Here is a 17,122-nt window from a genome sequence, read left to right as displayed (position 1 = left end):
AACAATAGGTCCAGAGGCACAGCAAGCAACTGGTTGACAGGAAGTGAACATAGGATTATTAAGAAAAAAAACCATAGAGAGTAAGAGGGAGTCAGGAAGACAGATAGAGAGACGCACGGGAGGTAGAAGGAAGGGACATTAAGTTTGAGGAAGTTGGTTCAGCATGGGGTGGGGCTTCTGGGACATTGGCAGAGGAAGGTTAGCTGGGTGCTCTCTGCCTCTCTGAGCTAGCAGGCTTTCACCCCAATATCTGGCTCCTGAGTCTTTATTGGTAAAATCAAACAATTGAGATTTTGTTAAAAGCATGTAACAGAAGGTATTCTGTGCTTGAAAGCAACTACCAGGAGAAGTTCAGCTACTAAGGCACACAGGGGCCACTACAGGTCTGGTACAAACCAGGAGAACTTGACAGTGTTACTTATGTGGCTTTGTAGGCACGGCAAATTAAAGTTATGGTGTCATGGAGACTTACCTCGAGTGAAGTCAGTGAAGTCATTGATATCAGACAGTATATAGCATAGCTGGGTTCCATGCAAGGGGCCCTGAAAGACTCTTTTGTAGTCTGGACAATGATCTATGGTAGCTGTGCCTTTGGTTTCAAATAAGTACCCTTATTAAGTATACAGCAAGAAACATAAAAGACTTAATACCAAGTAGTGCATGTAGAGAAGCAGCAGACGGATAGCAAACCATAATCACATTGGGCACTCACAACACACTGCAGAGATGGCTGGGGTCAGAGAATCACCAAACTGGGACTTACAGCACCCAGCAGAAACAGGCGGGGAAAGTGTTGAAGCAGTTAGCTGAGATTCCAATTCATAGTTTTCCCTCCATGGATGACTTTCTGGGTTCTGGTTCCCATGGCAGGCATTTTTACATCAAGAGGTAAACGAAAGTAAACTCTGTTGGACATGGTTCACTTTCTAGCTGTTCATGAGGGAACAAGGATTTTAATAGCCTTAGCAGTATGCTTTTTTCCATTCTCCCTGTCACAGAATTTGGGGGGCAGTTTGACAAAGGTCAGGGAGCTTTGGAAGACACTTGAGATAAACGTGCTTCTCAGCTCTTTATTTTTGTGTATGTGAATGCCTAAATGTATATTTGTGCACCATATGGACACATCCAGGTGAGGATGTCAGATCCCCTGAACTTGGAGCTGTATGTGGCTGAAGCTGCCTGATGTGGGTGCTGGGAAATGAACCCAGCCCTCCACAAGAGCAGTAAGCACTTATCTCTCTAGGCTGTCTTTTGGGTTTTGAACCAGAGTCTCACTGTGTAGCCCCAGCTGAACTGGGACTCTGTTATCTAGGCCAGCCTGACCTGGAACTCCTAGAGATCCACATACCTCTGCTTCCCAAGTGCTAGGATTAAAGATGTGCACCACCATTCCCTACAAACAGTGAAGTCTTGAATTACATGTATGAGTTATATAGTGTGCTCAAAACCACAGCTAACAGCACAGAAGGGACAGAAATTCTGCATGACTGAAGGTGGAGTGTAGAGTTGAGGCACGGGATGGCTGCTACTTCATCTTGCTTCAGATACATGCTGAGGGTCCTTTGTGTGTTAGCAGCAGCCTGACGGCCTCTACAAAGGATCCATAAGCACAGAGTGAAGAAATAATCACAAAAAGTCCTTCTGAGCGAGTGATGTAATCTTAGCTACTGAGAACATAAGGAAGGCATGTGGGTTGAAAGTTCAAGGACTGCCTGGGCTACATAATGGGGTCAAGGCTGGACTGGTCAACTTAGTGAAACCCTGTTGTCAATGGCAGTGGGGCATGTGCCAGAGACACATCTCCATAGAGCTCAGCAGTCAGAGTTCTTTTCAGAGACTTCTACTCTGCTGAAGCCAGGATTCAAACCATAGTTCAGTTTATTACAAAGGGATTTTTATCATATATTTAAACACGGGGTTAACATGAAGAGAGAGACTATCTGTATTGCATAATTTTATGTTAACTTGATACAAGCTAGTCACTTGAGTGGAGGGAACAATTGAGAAAATGCCTCTGGTAAGACTGGCCTGCAGGCAAGGCTGTAGGGTATTTTCTTAGTGACTGATATGAGAGGGCCTAGCCCATTGTAGGTGGGGCAACACCTAGGCTGGTGGTCCTGGGTGCTCTAAGAAAGCAGGCTGAGAAACTCATAAAGAGTCATCCAGTAAACAGCACCCCTCCCACCATGGCCTCTGCATCAGCTCCCGCCGCCAGGTTCCTGCAATGGCTTCCCTCAGTGGACTGTGATTCAGGATATGTAATCAAAACATTTTCCACTCCAAGTTGCTTTTGGTCACGGTGCAGCTAAGATAACTAAGATCCCAAATGTGGACGTCGGCTTCTCAGAAGAAGAGTCACATTTAAGTGTCTGAACATCAGTTGTACACCTGAATTTGGTGGCTCCTGGAGTTAAATTTCTAATGGTGACTGAAGAACTTCCCCTCCTTTTTTGACAAAGGAGGCTATCAAGTGGCCCCTGAGCATATTGGGTGGCATTACAGTCTGATAAGATAAAACTCAGGCTATAAAAGTTGCAAAAAGGCGTTGCAAACTTGTCTTTTATTTTTCCTACGGGTTCCTGGAAAATTCTAGCTCTTGGGGGAGGGTGTGGTGGCACATGCCTTTAATTCCAGCACTGGGTAGGTAAAGACAGGCTAATCTCTGAATTCAAGGCCAGCCTGGTCTACATAGTTCCAGGACAGCCAGGGCTACACAGAGAGGCCTTGTCTCAAAAAACCCTAAGGGAAACACTAACAAAAAGAACTTCCAGCTCTCTTCCATGGCATACTCATGAAATCCAAGCTCAGGAGAATGCTACATAGTGAGCCTGGGCTACATAGTGAGTTCAGGCTAGTGAGGCTGCTGCATGAGACCAAGAACTTCCAAGTGTTCAGTAAGGCTTAGTCAGCACTGGTTTCCTGCTTGTAAAAGGTGGTGATAAGAATTCCTTACCCCTTACATAGCAGCAAACTAAAGGCAGAGAAGGAGGCCCAAAGCTTTTAGTTTTAAAATTGCCAGTCACCAAGAATTGCAGGGTCTCTATGGGGCACACTTGCTTCTGCGCAGGCACCCAGGCTCCATCTAGACACCACGCCATGCAATACCAACAGCAGAACAATGCCCAAGGCAGGAGCTGTTGACTGAACTTGTGATCTTGTGTTTGTGATGGTCTAGCACAGACTTCAGAAGGCTTGGGAGTCTCAAATATATATCACCAAGGAGTGAGTCTAGAGCAGACACCTTTAAGGTGGTTCTGCCAGTAAGTACTGACATAGGTGTTCAATCCCCACTACCCAGGTTGTCAGATAATGGACTCCTGCAAGTTGTCCTTTGATCTACACAAGCGTGCACTCATGCACACGAACACAATTTTAATAAAATGCAATTAAAAGATTAAAAAAAAAAGAATGTCGTTGTGTTGTTATAACCACTTGACTTTTTTTTGCTGGGGGAAAACAAGGTCAGGTTTTCAACAGATCTCTCTCTTTTATTGCACTGTTTTTCTAAATGCATGTAAAGACAGAAAAGTTCTTGGCGTTCACCTATAAGTGTAAACACTTGACCCCAGGGCACGGACTTGTCAGCTTCCGAGACAGCGAGAGGCTTTCCCGACCTTCCGGACAGAAAAAGGCTGGCGTCAAGGCGGGCGATTTGCACACTAAGTCGCGGGCATTGTGGGGCTTGTAGTCCAGATTGCGGCAGGGCTAGAGGCCCCCGACGCCTCAGGACTACATTTCCCAGCAGCACGCGCCCAGGAAAACGCGCGGACCAGGTTGCGCCAGCCAGCCGATTTCCGGAGGAGCTGGGGGCGGGGCGGCCGCAGAGGCTGGAGCGAGGTGGCGGGATGCAGCGCCCCGGGCCCTTCAGCACCCTCTACGGGCGGGTCCTGGCCCCACTGCCCGGGCGGGCGGGGGGCGCGGCCTCGGGCGGGGGCGGGAACAGCTGGGGCCTCTCGGGTTCCCACGTGCAACTGCCGGGGCGTGCACAGTCGGAGACCCGCGGCGACAAGGGAGGCTCGAGCGCGGGCGGCCCAGCCCCCTCCACGATGTCCAAGGCCGAGGAGGCTAAGAAACTGGCGAGCCACACGGCGGTGGAGAACCATGTGAAGGTGGGCAGCTTGTGGCGGCGTGATGGCTTCGTGCTGCGCGGCCAGGGTGCGCCTGACGCCTGAAAGGGCGAGGGCTGCGAGAGAGGGGAGGGGGTGAGCCTTGTACCCGAGTTCACGCTGCTCTTCCGAACCCCTGAAAGGCCTTTTAGACGTCGAATCGGTGGGTGTCAACTCTCCCCCAAGTAGAGCCTTTTCCCCAAAGACTCCCTGTCCAGCCGGAACTGAGTGTACAGTGGAGCCTGGCATTACCCTGATTATAGAGTTTGTCAGGCTGTTATTGCCTGCCTCCTAATCAGCCCATTGAAAATGGTTAGCCCTGAGGCTGCCTCGAGTTCTTCACTTCCCACTTACCGGGAAGCCACCGGAGAACTGGTTTGCAAAGAGTTTTGAAATTTTACTCCCAACAAGCTTTTCAGCTCCTCCTGCTTGGGAGCTTGAGTGCAAGTCTTTACAAAGAAGTCTTGCTGTTTACAGGGCCGGGTGGACACGACATCTGGAGGTGCTGCTGCTTAGGTGGGGTCCAGGTGTTTAACAGTTACTCAGTAAGGTTGTGTGTCGTCCCCCCCCCCCCCCCATTTGCTTGTTAAACGGCAGGTGTGGTGCTAGGAGTGGACTCTTGTAGGTGGGTTTGCCGTCCCGTAGCAGGTTAATTATCTTAGTTGTATCATTTCTGTTGCCCTGTGGTGGAGTTTCCTGGTTTTGTTTTCCACTTCTTAGATAGGGTTATCAGAACACATTTCTCCATAGGAAGTTTTTCTTTCTTTCTTTTCATTTGTTAGTGCTGCACAAAGTTCCTTTGCAAAGATGTTCTTAGAGCTTTTTCTGTCTTGCCAAGAGCTAGGGCGGTCTGAGTGGGTGGGACCGGGTCTGATAACCTCTGGCTCCTCCTATTCTATAGAAGGACAGCCATACCACTCTTGTTTCAGGCAAGGCTCCTATGCTCTTCTGTTCTGGTGTAGCTTTTTGCTACTCTGGTTAGCATAGGATTTTATACTCGAAATAAGAGGGTGTCTGAATGTAAAATGTGTAATTTGGCTCTGTGTTTGGAATTCAGTGCCACAGCTGTAAACCTGGGACAGTAAAGTGAAATTTCAAAATACCTCCATGAAGTGACTTAATAGTTTGATAAATGAAATCTATACCTTAGGAGAGCCCATTATCTAAGTTATTCTGTTAATGTGTAGTGGTACATATCTCTCTGACCTTTGCTTTATGGTTATATATTTGATTAAAATAAAATCTGCAAGCCTTCATCTCATGGTAGAGCTCCCAAACACTGGATTCTAGCTGTATTCAAAGAAGTAACCAGGGAATACTTGGGAGATCTCTATTGGGTTTTGGAGCTTTCTGTTAAACTAGGGTTGTTTGTCTTGTAGGGTTTGATTCAAAGGACTTCACTATTTCAGTTTTCCTTATCTTCCTAAGGATACTAGGAGAGGCCAATTTCCTCTTCCTATTTGGAGACTCAGGCTGGCTTTGAAGGCTTGTGCCACCACCACCATCAGGCTGGTTTTGAAATCCTCCCCTCCTTCTGGCCAGGAACTTGGTATGTGGGCCACGCTGGCCTTGAGTGCTGGGATTAAAGGTGTGCACTACCACACAGCTAGATCTTCCTGATTCTGCCTCCCAGGTGCTGGCGTTATAGGCATGTGGCACCCACTCTGCTTCCTCTGCTTGACTCCCAGACACTCTCTGTGACCTATGTTCTAGTCCTCTGTGCGTTTCTCTTGCCTAACTCTAGGAGCTCTGGGAGGAGCGTTATCGTTATCTACACATTCAGTGTTGGGTACAGTGAGACCTGTTTAGGCAGTGTTCAGGGGGTTGTGTGGAGTGTGGGCACTGATATGGTGGTTGTGGACTACGGTGGCCCTTTTCCTAGGCTCTCTGAGTTTGCGGTTTCCAGTCCCCCCCAACCTCCAGAACTGTTTCTACTTCAGCGTAGATGGAGAACTCCGCTGTTGAATCTTTGTCGGCAGGTCCAGACCTCCCTGATTCTAAAAGTGTAGTTACCTCGGATGGGTTACTGTGCTTGTCTGTGCTGTCCTCGTGGTCTGTTGCTTCATGTTGAAGCCTGCTTTGCTAACACGCTGTTCCAGACTCATCAAATACACCAGAGCCAGTCTCCTAGATTCTTGAGATCACCCCATTGGACACGATGACATGCTGGTTAGCATTGCCCATTAGAAGGGCTGTCAGCTGTTGGGCCAGTGTGCAGGCAGCCTTTGGCCACTTCTAGTTGGTTTTGGCTAGGGCACTGACTGCCGGGTCTGTCATTTTATTTCAAGGTGGCAGGTCCTGCAGTTCGTCTTCGAGAATAGAGCCTGTCTGGTGTACTAGGTTCGTCTGTGTGCTGCTGCTTGACTGCCGGGAGCGACATGAGCTAAGCTAATGAGGAATTGATAATCAGATTCTCAGCATCAGGCCAAACGTGAAGGTCAGGTTGAGTTTATCTAGGCTTTAAGAAATGGAGATGTTCACCATTATTTGAATACTTTACATCTTGAGATATTTGGCTGTTGTAAATGTTTTGTGTCCTTAGGTTCCTTGAGTCCTTTGCGTTTTTGGTTTTGTGGGGGCAGCCGATGACTTTATTAGGTGCATTGCTCTTGTGAAGGCATCCTGGCAGGTGGAATCTACAAGAGTTTGGAACTGTATGGGCTTCTACTAGATTAGAAACAGATATTGCTGGGTGTGGTGGTGCACGCCTTTAATCCCAGCACTTGAGAGGCAGAGGCAGGCAGATCTCTGAGTTTGAGAGGTGAGACTGTCTCAATAAACTAGCAAACACCTCACAGAAATGGAGTCTCCCTCACTTCTAGTGCTCCCCGCTCCTCCTGCAGCCTCCTTTTGCAGGCTGTTTCCACCCAGGAGAAGGAGTCCTATTATGTGTCCTGTAGCCAGAGCCTCCACTCTTCCTGCCTTTGCTGGTGCAGGTCAGGGTGACGGCCTGCTGCTTCCTGTTAGCATTGAGGGTCTCTCTCTGTGGAATTCAAGCTCAGGAAGATCCTTACTGTACTGCCCCAGGGGTCGTGATAAAGTAGTGAAGGCCAGCCGGCAAGAAGTTTACCCACAATGGCACTGTCACAAGCATGTATGTGTGGAGACAACTCAGCTATAGGGTGAGCAGGCAAGAACACAAACCAGTTCCTGACAGAGACTAGATTGGCCAAGGATGGCTGTCTCAACTTCCTGGGTTTAAGTGCCTGTGTCTTCCTAAAGCTTCAGTGAGGATTTCCTTGCCACAGTAGAATTTCCCTGTCCCTTATTAAAAAACCCCACAGCTCGTACAGTGTTACCATTAGAGGTGCTTTTACCTTTGATTTGTAAACTTCTTTATGCAATAATCTGACAAGAACCCCCCCAAAAGAAAAAAACCCCACAGAAAATGATGGATAAAGTCTTATGTAGGTGTGCGAAGCCCAGCTAGAAACATTTTTCAATGTGTTAAGTGTGTGATTGCCGTTAGGATTTGATTTGTTTGTTTTTCTAAATTCTTGGTACTTGTTGGTCATTTTGTGTCTTTCAGTCTTAGATATAGTCTAATTTTGAGAAGGACCAAATGAGGCATGGGGCTCTGGGACCGTGGGGCTCTAGGGATTGGGGGATGGGGGCTCTGGGGCTCTGGGGCTCTGGGCTGTGGGCTGTGGGCCTGTCCCTGCACGTTGCTATGGCTTTTGTACTGTGGGGATGAAATGGACGTTTTAGCTGCAGCCCTTAGTGCCTCCTACGAGGAAGTTTCACAATGGCCTTTCCCTTGCCAAGTGAGTTGCTAATAGTTGTCCCACTCTGAGAAATTTGAGGTGCAGTGCTCTTTCAGCAGTGGAACTCCCTGAATTGTTTAAAGTGAGGGTGTGTGTGGTTGATGGGGTTAAAAGATGATTTTCTTTGTAAGGTAACATGATAAGGATGTTAGCTATTCTTACGTCAGTATTTTATTCAACTCATTAAATTAGTGGGTCATGAATAAAATGAACTGAATTTTTAAAGACCAGAATTTATTGTATAATAAATGTAGGATAATAACCACTTGCATCTCATGGAACACAGTGAATTGAACTTTATGGGTAAGATTTCTGACAGTTTTCTACAGATTGAAGTCAGCATCTATGGAGCTGTCAAGTTGCACACACTCTTGTAGGATCAGCTAGTACAGGCAGGGGCCAGAGTTCTATGGAAGGGATCTAGTAATCTTTGGCTCACTTCAGAGTCTTCAGTTTTTTTCTTGTAGTGTTGCACGGATCTGTGGAGTGGGTCAGTGGGTCTCTAGGTCATAGGGGCCATTGTGAAACTGGACTTTATGTTAAGATATACAGGTCCTCTTGGTAATGCTTCTTTTTTTTTTTTTTTTTTTTTTTTTTTTTTTTAGTGAAACAGAATTTCTCTGTATAACAGTCCTGGCTGTCCTGAAACTTGCTTTGTAGACCAGGCTGCCCCCAAACTCTGCCTGCCTTTGCCTCTTGAGTGCTGGGATTAAAGGCATGCTCCCCCACTGCCTGGCGGTATTGCTTCTTGATGGAAGGCAAATGTAGGTCTTCTAGGCCAGTGGTTCTCAACCTTCCTAATGCTACAACCCTTTAATACAGTTCCTCATGATGTGGTGACCCCAGCCATAGCATTATTTTCATTGCTACTTTCATAACTGTAATTTTGCTACTGTTTTGGATTGTAATGTGAATATCTGATATGCAGGCTATCTGATATGTGACCCCTGTGAAAGGGTCTTTTGACCCCCTTTAGCCCCCAGAAGGGTCTCGATCCACAGCTTGAGAACCACTGTTGTAGGCCGTGTTCAGTGTTAACTGCTGCTCTGGTTGGTGGTTTTGCTCTAGCCTGAGGGAAGGTGTTCCCAGGAAGTTGCTTAGGAACCAAGCTCCTTATTTGTTTTGATAGTGACCCTGTTTTATTTTTTCTTTGTGGTCCTACCATCTGATCATAGGTATCTTCTCTTTCTTAGGATGGCAGGCTTAGTGTTGTGGCACATGTTTCCTGTCCTTTGTATTTGGGAGGCAGAACAGGTACTAAAGAGACTACTTCTTGCTAGGGGCCCGCAAGGTGACTAAACGCAGGATAGATGCCTGTCATCTTCTGCCTCCTTCTGTATCTGCACCCTTTACTTTGAGTTAAACACGTGTTTAATTATGCACACAGGCGTGTTAATCATTCAAGGAGTGTTGGTCTAAAAACCAGTGCTGTGCCTCATCCTGCTTCAGGGTTGAAGGTAAAGGAGCAACTTGCTGCCATCAGCTTTTACCGTGTGCTCTTCCAGACCCTCAAAAGCACCGGGAAGTCTCCAGTCATTTTCCTAGACCTGTGTTTCAGGAGTGATGGAAGCTAGGCAGATACTGTGATGAAGTCACCCCCATGCAGGAGCTGCCATTTCATGGTTGTTTCCTTCAGCGGTGAGGATGTCTTTGAAGCACCTTGCAGAATCTTAACCGAGACAGTGATCAAACAGAGCAGAATTTGAGCAGCATTGCTTAATAATGTGTCCCTCTTGTCCTTTCCCTCCCCTGCTTAAAATCAAAGCTCAAGTCAGTGCCCTGAAGATGCCTGAAGTGCTTGGGTTTCTCTCCTCAGTGGAGTTACATTGAGTAAAATCCTGCCCTGCATTTTCACCATTACATCTGCATCTTTGGGGCGAGGCTGGACCCAACATGTTAGTCCTGAGGACATGTCAAGCCTCCTGCCCAGGTTCTGGCTATAGAAATGCTCTGCCTGTGAAGACTTTCTAAGCTTTCATTCTCTTCCCATGCAAAGGCGGGCCCCTTGGTGCTGGCTGGACAGAAGGAAGATTGACTTCTGAAGTCACTTCCCACTCTCCCTTCTTTTACTGACTTTGACAGAGCTCTGGATGGTGGGCATGATGTGTCCCTGAGGTTTCTGTGTGAAGATGATGGTCTCTGCCATCTTCTAAGTCTTGAGCTTGTATGAAAAGGCAGCCAGAAAGCCCAGCTTTCCACCCTTACCCTGGCTGTTTTCTCTCCCTCCCTCCCTCCCTCCCTCCCTCCCTCACTCCCTCCCTCCCTCCTTCCTTCCTTTCTTTCTCTTCTTTCTTTCCCTCTCCCCTTCTTCCTCCCTCCCTCCCTCCCTCCTCCTTTTCTTTCTCATGTCCTCCCTTGGATTGGCCGGGATCTTTAAACACTGTTATTTGCAGGCCGTTTCTGTGAGGCCAGCTTCAGTTAGTGGAGAGTGGCTGTGTGGTGTGAATAGTTGAGGCGGTTGTTCCTACAGTCATTCATGTGTGTAGTGAGGATGGTGAAACGGGGGTGGCATTAGTGTCGGAAGGAAAGAGGGCCCCGCCACTGGATAGCAGGATCAAGGACAGCTTCGGGGGCAGTGGTTACACAGCTGTAAAGCAGGCATGGTGCCCGTCTTGCACCTGTGCTGGTGAACTGATGGTCACGATGACGATTTCAGTGCTCCATAAGTCTAGGCCAAGGGAGTAAAACTACTGTTTGTGGTTTTGAATTTTGTTTGTCTCTCCCTCTCTTTGGCAGAATAACCAAGTGCTGGGAATTGGAAGTGGTTCTACAATTGTCCATGCTGTGCAGCGAATAGGTATGTTCTCAGACTGTTACTGGATGTTTCTTGTGTGTTTGTGGGGGAAGGGAGGGAATGGGCAAAAGTTTGGCATTTGTTAACACCCCCCCCCCCCCCAACCTTACAGAGCCGGGAGGAGCAGGCTGTTCACCTGAGGTTAGTTGAGTGTTTCTGTTGTTCTCAGGAAAGAGGGATTCTTGGCCCTCTTCAGCTGACTTTGGAGGAGCCCTGCCTGTGTTTAATTTACTGTGTTTAGCTAAAGAGGAGGAATTGACTTAGGTGAGACCTTGCAGAATTTGATGGTACACACCCATCAGGGTTTCTGTATGTATTCTCAGGTTTCCTCTGAAGCCTGTGTATTTTTCAGGCAAATTGAGGTCACAGTGTCCTGTCTATGACCCTAGCAAGGATGAGGCTCCTCTAGTTGGTGGCTGGTTTTTGTAGGTGTTGACTTACTCTGATTGGGTTCTGTTGGTGCTTAGGAAAGGTTCAAGCATTATCAGCTCCGGTGGCTGCTCAACAGGTTCTGCTGCCCTGCTCTTTGCTGGTAAAAACAAAGCCTGGGAGAGGCTTGCCCAAATGCCCATCTTTGACAGGTGCCAGGTGTCAGGGCCCAGGAGGCAAAACCCAGGTTCCTGTTGTGATCAGGAAGTGTATTATGGAGGTGATGGCTGATGGGAGATTTAGTGACCAGCACATAACTACCTTAACCCTGTGTATGGAGAATCTTATGGCACAGGAATTGGTATGGATTCACAGAAGTGACATCTAAACCTCCCAGGAGACAGAGTTGATTAAAGAGACCTGATATTTTAAGAAAACAGCTTTTTAAGCCTCATTCAAATTAAGATTTCCTGAAAGTTTAAGGTAAATAACCAAATTTAAAATTACTAGATACCTCTCTCAACCTTAATCATCCTCTGGGGCCTGTAGATCCTTATATCTTATTAAATGTAGGGTGAAGTTCTGATGTTTTCCTGGAAAAGGCAATGTAGGATTCTAGCTTAGATTGAAAAGCAGGCTACCAACCACACCTTTAATTCCAGCATTGGGGAAGCAGGGGCAGACGGAGGCAAGTGGATCTCTGAGTTCAAGGCCAACCTGGTCTACAGAGTCCCAAGACAGCTAGGGTCACACAGAAACCCTGTCTTGAACCCCCCTCCTCATGCAAACCTCCCCTCCCCCCCAAAAAAAAGGAAAGGAAAAGGAAAGAGAGACCACCAAGGACCATGTTCCAGCCGCTGGTTACTGTGTGACTACAAGGTGATTTACCTCTCAGTGACTCAGCTTCTTCTTGTGTGTAGAGTAGGGGTGATAGTTATAACTTATCTCTTGGGCTGGCAGGACTTAAAAGGCTGGTGTATACACAGCCATTAGCAAATGCAGACACATAGCAGCAGGATCACTGAAATGGCTTTTTCCGAGGTCACTGCTTCCCTCAGGCCCTCTGCTGTCCCTGCCTTCTGAGGTGTCAAGTGAGGTCACTAGCTTTTTCATCAAAGATGGGAACACAGAGGCAGCTGTCAGTGGGAGAGAGGCCCTTCCCCTTTGGTTGGCTTTGAGAAACACACATGTGACAGGAAAAATCAAGTGCTAGCCTCGCAGTGGTGGCGCACGCCTTTAATCCCAGCACTCAGGAGGCAGAGACAGGCGGATCTCTGAGTTCGAGGACAGCCTGGTTTACAGAGTGAGTTCTAGGACAGCCAGGACTGTTTCACAGAGAAACCATGCCTTGAAAAACCAAACGCCTCTCCCCCTGCCAGAAAAAAAAAAAAATAAGAAAAATCAAGCATGGGGAATGAAACACTTACCAGTGTGACTCTTGTCTCCACAGCTGAAAGAGTGAAGCAGGAGAATCTGGACCTTGTCTGCATCCCCACGTCCTTCCAGGTTTGTCACGTCCTCTGTCTCCATCTGTCTGTGTCTTCACCACTGCTGCCAGGCCTTCTGGGTCCCTGAGAAGGTGGACTCGTGGCTTTGTATCGGCATCACGGTTGTTTTCCTTGAGAGAGCCAGGCACAGGGGAGGGGCTGATCACAAGCACTGCTCTTGGGTGGTGTAACTCACTGTAGAGCAGCTTGGCCTAGAACTCATAGAGATCTTCCTGCCTCTGCCTCTGAGTATTGGAATTAAAGGCGTATGCCACATGTCCAGCTGGTGGTTTAATTTTATATGTGTTCATTTTCTTCAAGAATATTTCCTCATGAGGTAGGCACTATGGAGTATGCAGAGACAACTGTGTGGTCTTCAGCCTTGAGGACTATTACTCTGTTAGTGGATGAAGCCTAAGGAATTTGTGAAGTTTAGTAACGCAAGTATAGTATGCTCTTTGATTATGCAATGGCCAGAGTTGGGTGGGGAAACAGTGGAGCTGGGGAAAACTGCCGAGTAGATTGAGAACCAAGGGGATAGGGCTGTCTGTTTTCATCTGACTTTCCGGAATTTTGTTAAGAATTGCCATTGTCCACCAATGACTGTTTCAATTGGGCCCCCCAGAGAATGGCTTTACAAGTGGATTTATAAGAAAAGAAGTTGAGTATTTCCACAATGACCATGTTTAGGCGGGAGATCTGGCAACATTGGTAGCTGCTCAGTCGAAGACCCTGGAAACCCTTAGTTTTCTCTGTTCTTCCCTCGCCCCCTCTCACTTTCCCTTCTCCATTTGATCCTCCTGTTCTGGCCCCACTCCCCCAATCCATCCATAACTACCATATTTCCCCTTCCTAGGGTGATCCAGTTTAGGTCTCTTACTCTATACCTAAACTCTGTGGCTATATGGATTATAGTCTGCTTATCAAAGACTTAATAACTAACATCCACAGATAAGCGAATATAAACCGTATTTGTCTTTTTGGGTCTGGGTTACCTCGTTCAGGATGATTTTTTTTTTCTAGCTCCATTCATTTACCTGAGAATTTCATTTAAAAAAAAGTAATATTCCATTGTGTAAATGTACTACATTTTCTTTATCTCTTTATCTGTTGATCCCTTCATCGACTTTCTGGCTCTATGAATAGAGCAGTAATGAACATGGTTGAACAAGTAAGTGTCTCTATGGCAGGAGGAAGCATCCTTTGGGTATGTTCCCATGAGTGATATAGCTGGATCTTGGGGTAGATGCATTTCAGTCTTTCTGATGAACAGCCACACCGATTTCCATAGTGGCTTGTAGTTAGACTTTCTTTGGATTGCCAGCTCCTGAATAATGACATGGAGACTTTTTATTATGAAAGCTTGGCCTTAGCTTAGGCTTGTTCCCAACTAGCTCTTAAAACTTATGAACACGTTTATATTAATCTACGTTCTGCCATGAGGCTGTCACCTCTCCTCAATACAGTACAACCAACTTCCTCCATGTCTAGCTGGAAAATCTCCCAGGTTTCAGATTCTTCCCAGAGTTCCTATCTCTGCCAGGAAGTCCTGCCCATTCTCTCCTGCCTAGCTGTTGGCCGTTTAGTTCTTTATTAAACCAATCAGAAGGTGCCTTAGGCAGGTGAGTTAAAACAGAGACATCTTCACACAGTGTGACCAACTATCTATATCCCACAACAGTGCCTGTCAGGTTTATACTTGACAGTCTATTTGCCATTTGTATATAGGAGGGATTGAAGGAGACCCCCACACAGCGGGGGCTCCCTCTCAGACCAGATTGGGCTCAAACCACACCCCGAACACCTGTTTTCACAGAGAGATCCTTTATTAAGTGGGGAAGAAAAGTTAAAGTGGCTGCTTTCTGACTCAGGCAGGAAAAATAGCAGGAAATGACCTTGCAGGTGTAATTTTTAATAAGAGAAAAAAGAGGGAGGTCTGTGTTAGAATGGGCTAGCAAACTTTTGATTGCTGGACTTTAATGCTTTGATAGTTGAACCTTGGTAGTCAGCCTCAGGAGGAGGAGGTGGCCAAATAAGGGAATAGACCTCGGGGCTAGCTTAAGGAATGTCATCTTTTTTTTTTTTTTTTTTTTTTTTTTTTTTTTTTTTTTTTTTTTTTTTAAGCAAGGCAGAGGGAATGGGAGAGAAGGGCAAGACCTGCCAGAGCTACGTGCTCAAGTGGGCTAGTGTACCTTCAGCGCTACTAATTTGTATATTTTGATTTTGTGCCCTGCTACTTTGCTGAAAGTGTTTATCAGCTGTAGGAGTTTCCTGGTAGAATTTTTCAGGTCACTTATGTATCCTATCACCCTCTGCAGTTAAAGATACTTTGACTTCTTCCTTTGTAATTTGTACCCCTTCGATCTCCTTCAGTTGTCTAATAAGAATATAGTACTTCAAGTACTATGTTGAGTAGGTATGGAGGGAATGGGCAGCCTTGTCTTGTTCTGATTTTAGTGGAAACTGCCTTTATTGTGTTGAGGTATATCCCTTGTATACCTAGTCTCTCCAGGACTTTTATCATGAAGAGGGGTTGGATTTTGTCAAAGGTTTTTTTCTACGTCTAGTGATAATCATGTTGTTTTGTCTTTCATTCTGCTTATGTGGTAGATTACATTTACTGATTCGTGGGATGAAGCCTAATTGATCAAGGTGGATGATCTTTATGATATGTTCTTGGATTTGGTTTGCAAATATTTTATTGAGAATTTTTGCATCTGTGTTCACAAGGGGAATTGTTCTGAATTATCTTTCTTTATTGGGTCTTTATGTGGTTTGGGCATCGGGATAACTGTGGCCTTGTAGAATGAATTGGGCAATGTTCCCTCTGTTTCTCTTTTGTGGAATAATTTGAGAAGTATTGATGTTAATTCTCCTTTGAAAGACTGGTAGAATTCTGTTCTAAAATAATCTAGCCTTGGGCTTTTTTTGCATGGGAGACTTTTAATCACTACTTCTATTTTACTAGCGGATATAGGTCTCTTTAAATTGCTCTTGAATTCTGTTGGTGAGGCTTACCTGTGAGGTTCCTCTTCAAGTTTCTAAACTTTTGTTTCCAGTTTTCTTTCATTTTGGGTTTTCTTCATTGATTCAGTTTTGCTTTCATGTCTTGAGCTGTTTATTTTATTCCACAGTTTGTGTTTTCACAGAGATTATTAAAAGATTTATTCACATCCTCTTTAAGGTCCCTGATCATATTTATTTTTAATAGCCATTTGAAGTCCTTGTCTTGTGCTTCATCCATATTGCATTTCTCAGGGCCTTCTGTAGTAGGGTTGCCGGGCTCTGGGGGAGATGTCCTGTCCTGGCTGCTATTGATTGTGTTTTCACTCTGGTGCCTAGGCATCTGGGTTTGGGATGATTGTACTTCTAGGCGTTGATATCTGGTCTTGTCTTTGTTGGGTAAGTTTTCTGTTCTTTGGTTCCTGTTTCCCTCTCTGGATCTTAGAAGTGTGTGGTGGCTGTGGGTTACTGGGTAGGGAGAGCTTCTGAGTCTCTGCCTGATGTGGTACTGGGGATCCTGGGTAGAACTTGTTTTTAGGTGTTGGGAGCTGACATGCGGGAATGGGGGTGGGGCAGTGTAGAGGGCACATGGATAAGCACTGGAGAAGCCAGGAAAGGTTAAACCTGCCACTTATCTCTTCAAAGGAAGAAGGTGCTTACATAGTCTTCTGGAAAGCTGGGGAAGAATGGAGTTCATGACTTGGTGGTCCTTTGCTGTCTGTAGGGCCAGCTTTACTCGTATCCCCAGAATTTATGTTTTACTTGTCCAGGATGCTTTCCACCTAAATCTTAAGCATTGCTTCTAGGCCATAAAACCCATCCTTATGAGTGATGTCACTTGTATTTTATAACAGCCTAAATGACTTCTGTGTTATCTTAGGGCCATGACTTCTATGTTATCCTAGGGTCAGGCCAATCCTGACACCATTCTCCCTAGACCCCAAATCCTGGGCACTATCTCTGAGTGAACATGTCCATCTTTGTGAAAGAAGCCAGATAGATGGACTTTGTAAAGAATTTCAATGTAAACATGTCTTACATTCTGTAATACTCAACGGGACTGAGTTAATTGTTATCAGAACCCCCCCCCCCCAAAAAAAAAAAATTGTGCTGTGTTTAAATATGGCTAAAATAAATGACCCGATGTCAGACTCTGGAAGTTTGAACCAGTCGTGCTGAACTGAGGAGTTTCATTCTTACCTTACCCTGATCATTTCCCTGCTGGCCATAAAGTTGCAGCCCCCTCCCCGCAGTGTAGAGGGGTGGGGTGGGGTGGGGTCGGGTCTGAGAGGGTCCACAGGAGGGAGAAAGCTGTGTCTGCCCCGAGGATCTGATTCCCTGGCAGTGTGGTTTCCAGGCAGAGCGGCTTGGGTGTTGGCGCTTGAGACAGAGGTCTGTGATTAGGAAGGAAGCTGTAGGAGAGAATCTGCTTAGTTCCCTGGGAGTCTGCTTTTCCATTTTTGAAGTTCTCCTGCCTCAGCCTCCTGGATCTTGTATTTTGTGGATTTGGGTCTTATTTTCGCTCCCGACTCCTGCCCATGCTAGGGATCTAATCTGGGGCCTTTGGCATGCCAGGAAAATGCTGCACCACTGAGTTCC

At 46.3% G+C, this 17,122-nt stretch overlaps 1 protein-coding gene across 2 annotated transcripts in view; it reads left to right on the top strand.

Annotated features, from left to right (window-relative positions):
- The first annotated feature begins 3,808 nt into the window (after window positions 1-3,808).
- Rpia (ribose 5-phosphate isomerase A) overlaps window positions 3,809-17,122 on the top strand; it is a 37,736-nt gene continuing 24,422 nt past the window's right edge. For both annotated transcript variants that reach the window (XM_059257927.1, XM_059257926.1), the window contains exons 1-3: window positions 3,809-4,109; window positions 10,607-10,667; window positions 12,484-12,539. In XM_059257927.1, the coding sequence (XP_059113910.1) occupies window positions 3,846-4,109; window positions 10,607-10,667; window positions 12,484-12,539 (381 nt within the window). In that variant the 5' untranslated portion in view covers window positions 3,809-3,845. The remainder of the gene's footprint in view (window positions 4,110-10,606; window positions 10,668-12,483; window positions 12,540-17,122) is intronic.

Source organism: Peromyscus eremicus, chromosome 3 (assembly GCF_949786415.1).
Source record: "Peromyscus eremicus chromosome 3, PerEre_H2_v1, whole genome shotgun sequence".
NCBI classification, from domain to species: Eukaryota; Metazoa; Chordata; class Mammalia; order Rodentia; family Cricetidae; genus Peromyscus; species Peromyscus eremicus.
The sequence above is the reverse complement of the archived record's forward strand: the minus strand, read 5'-3'. Positions and strand labels throughout refer to the sequence as shown.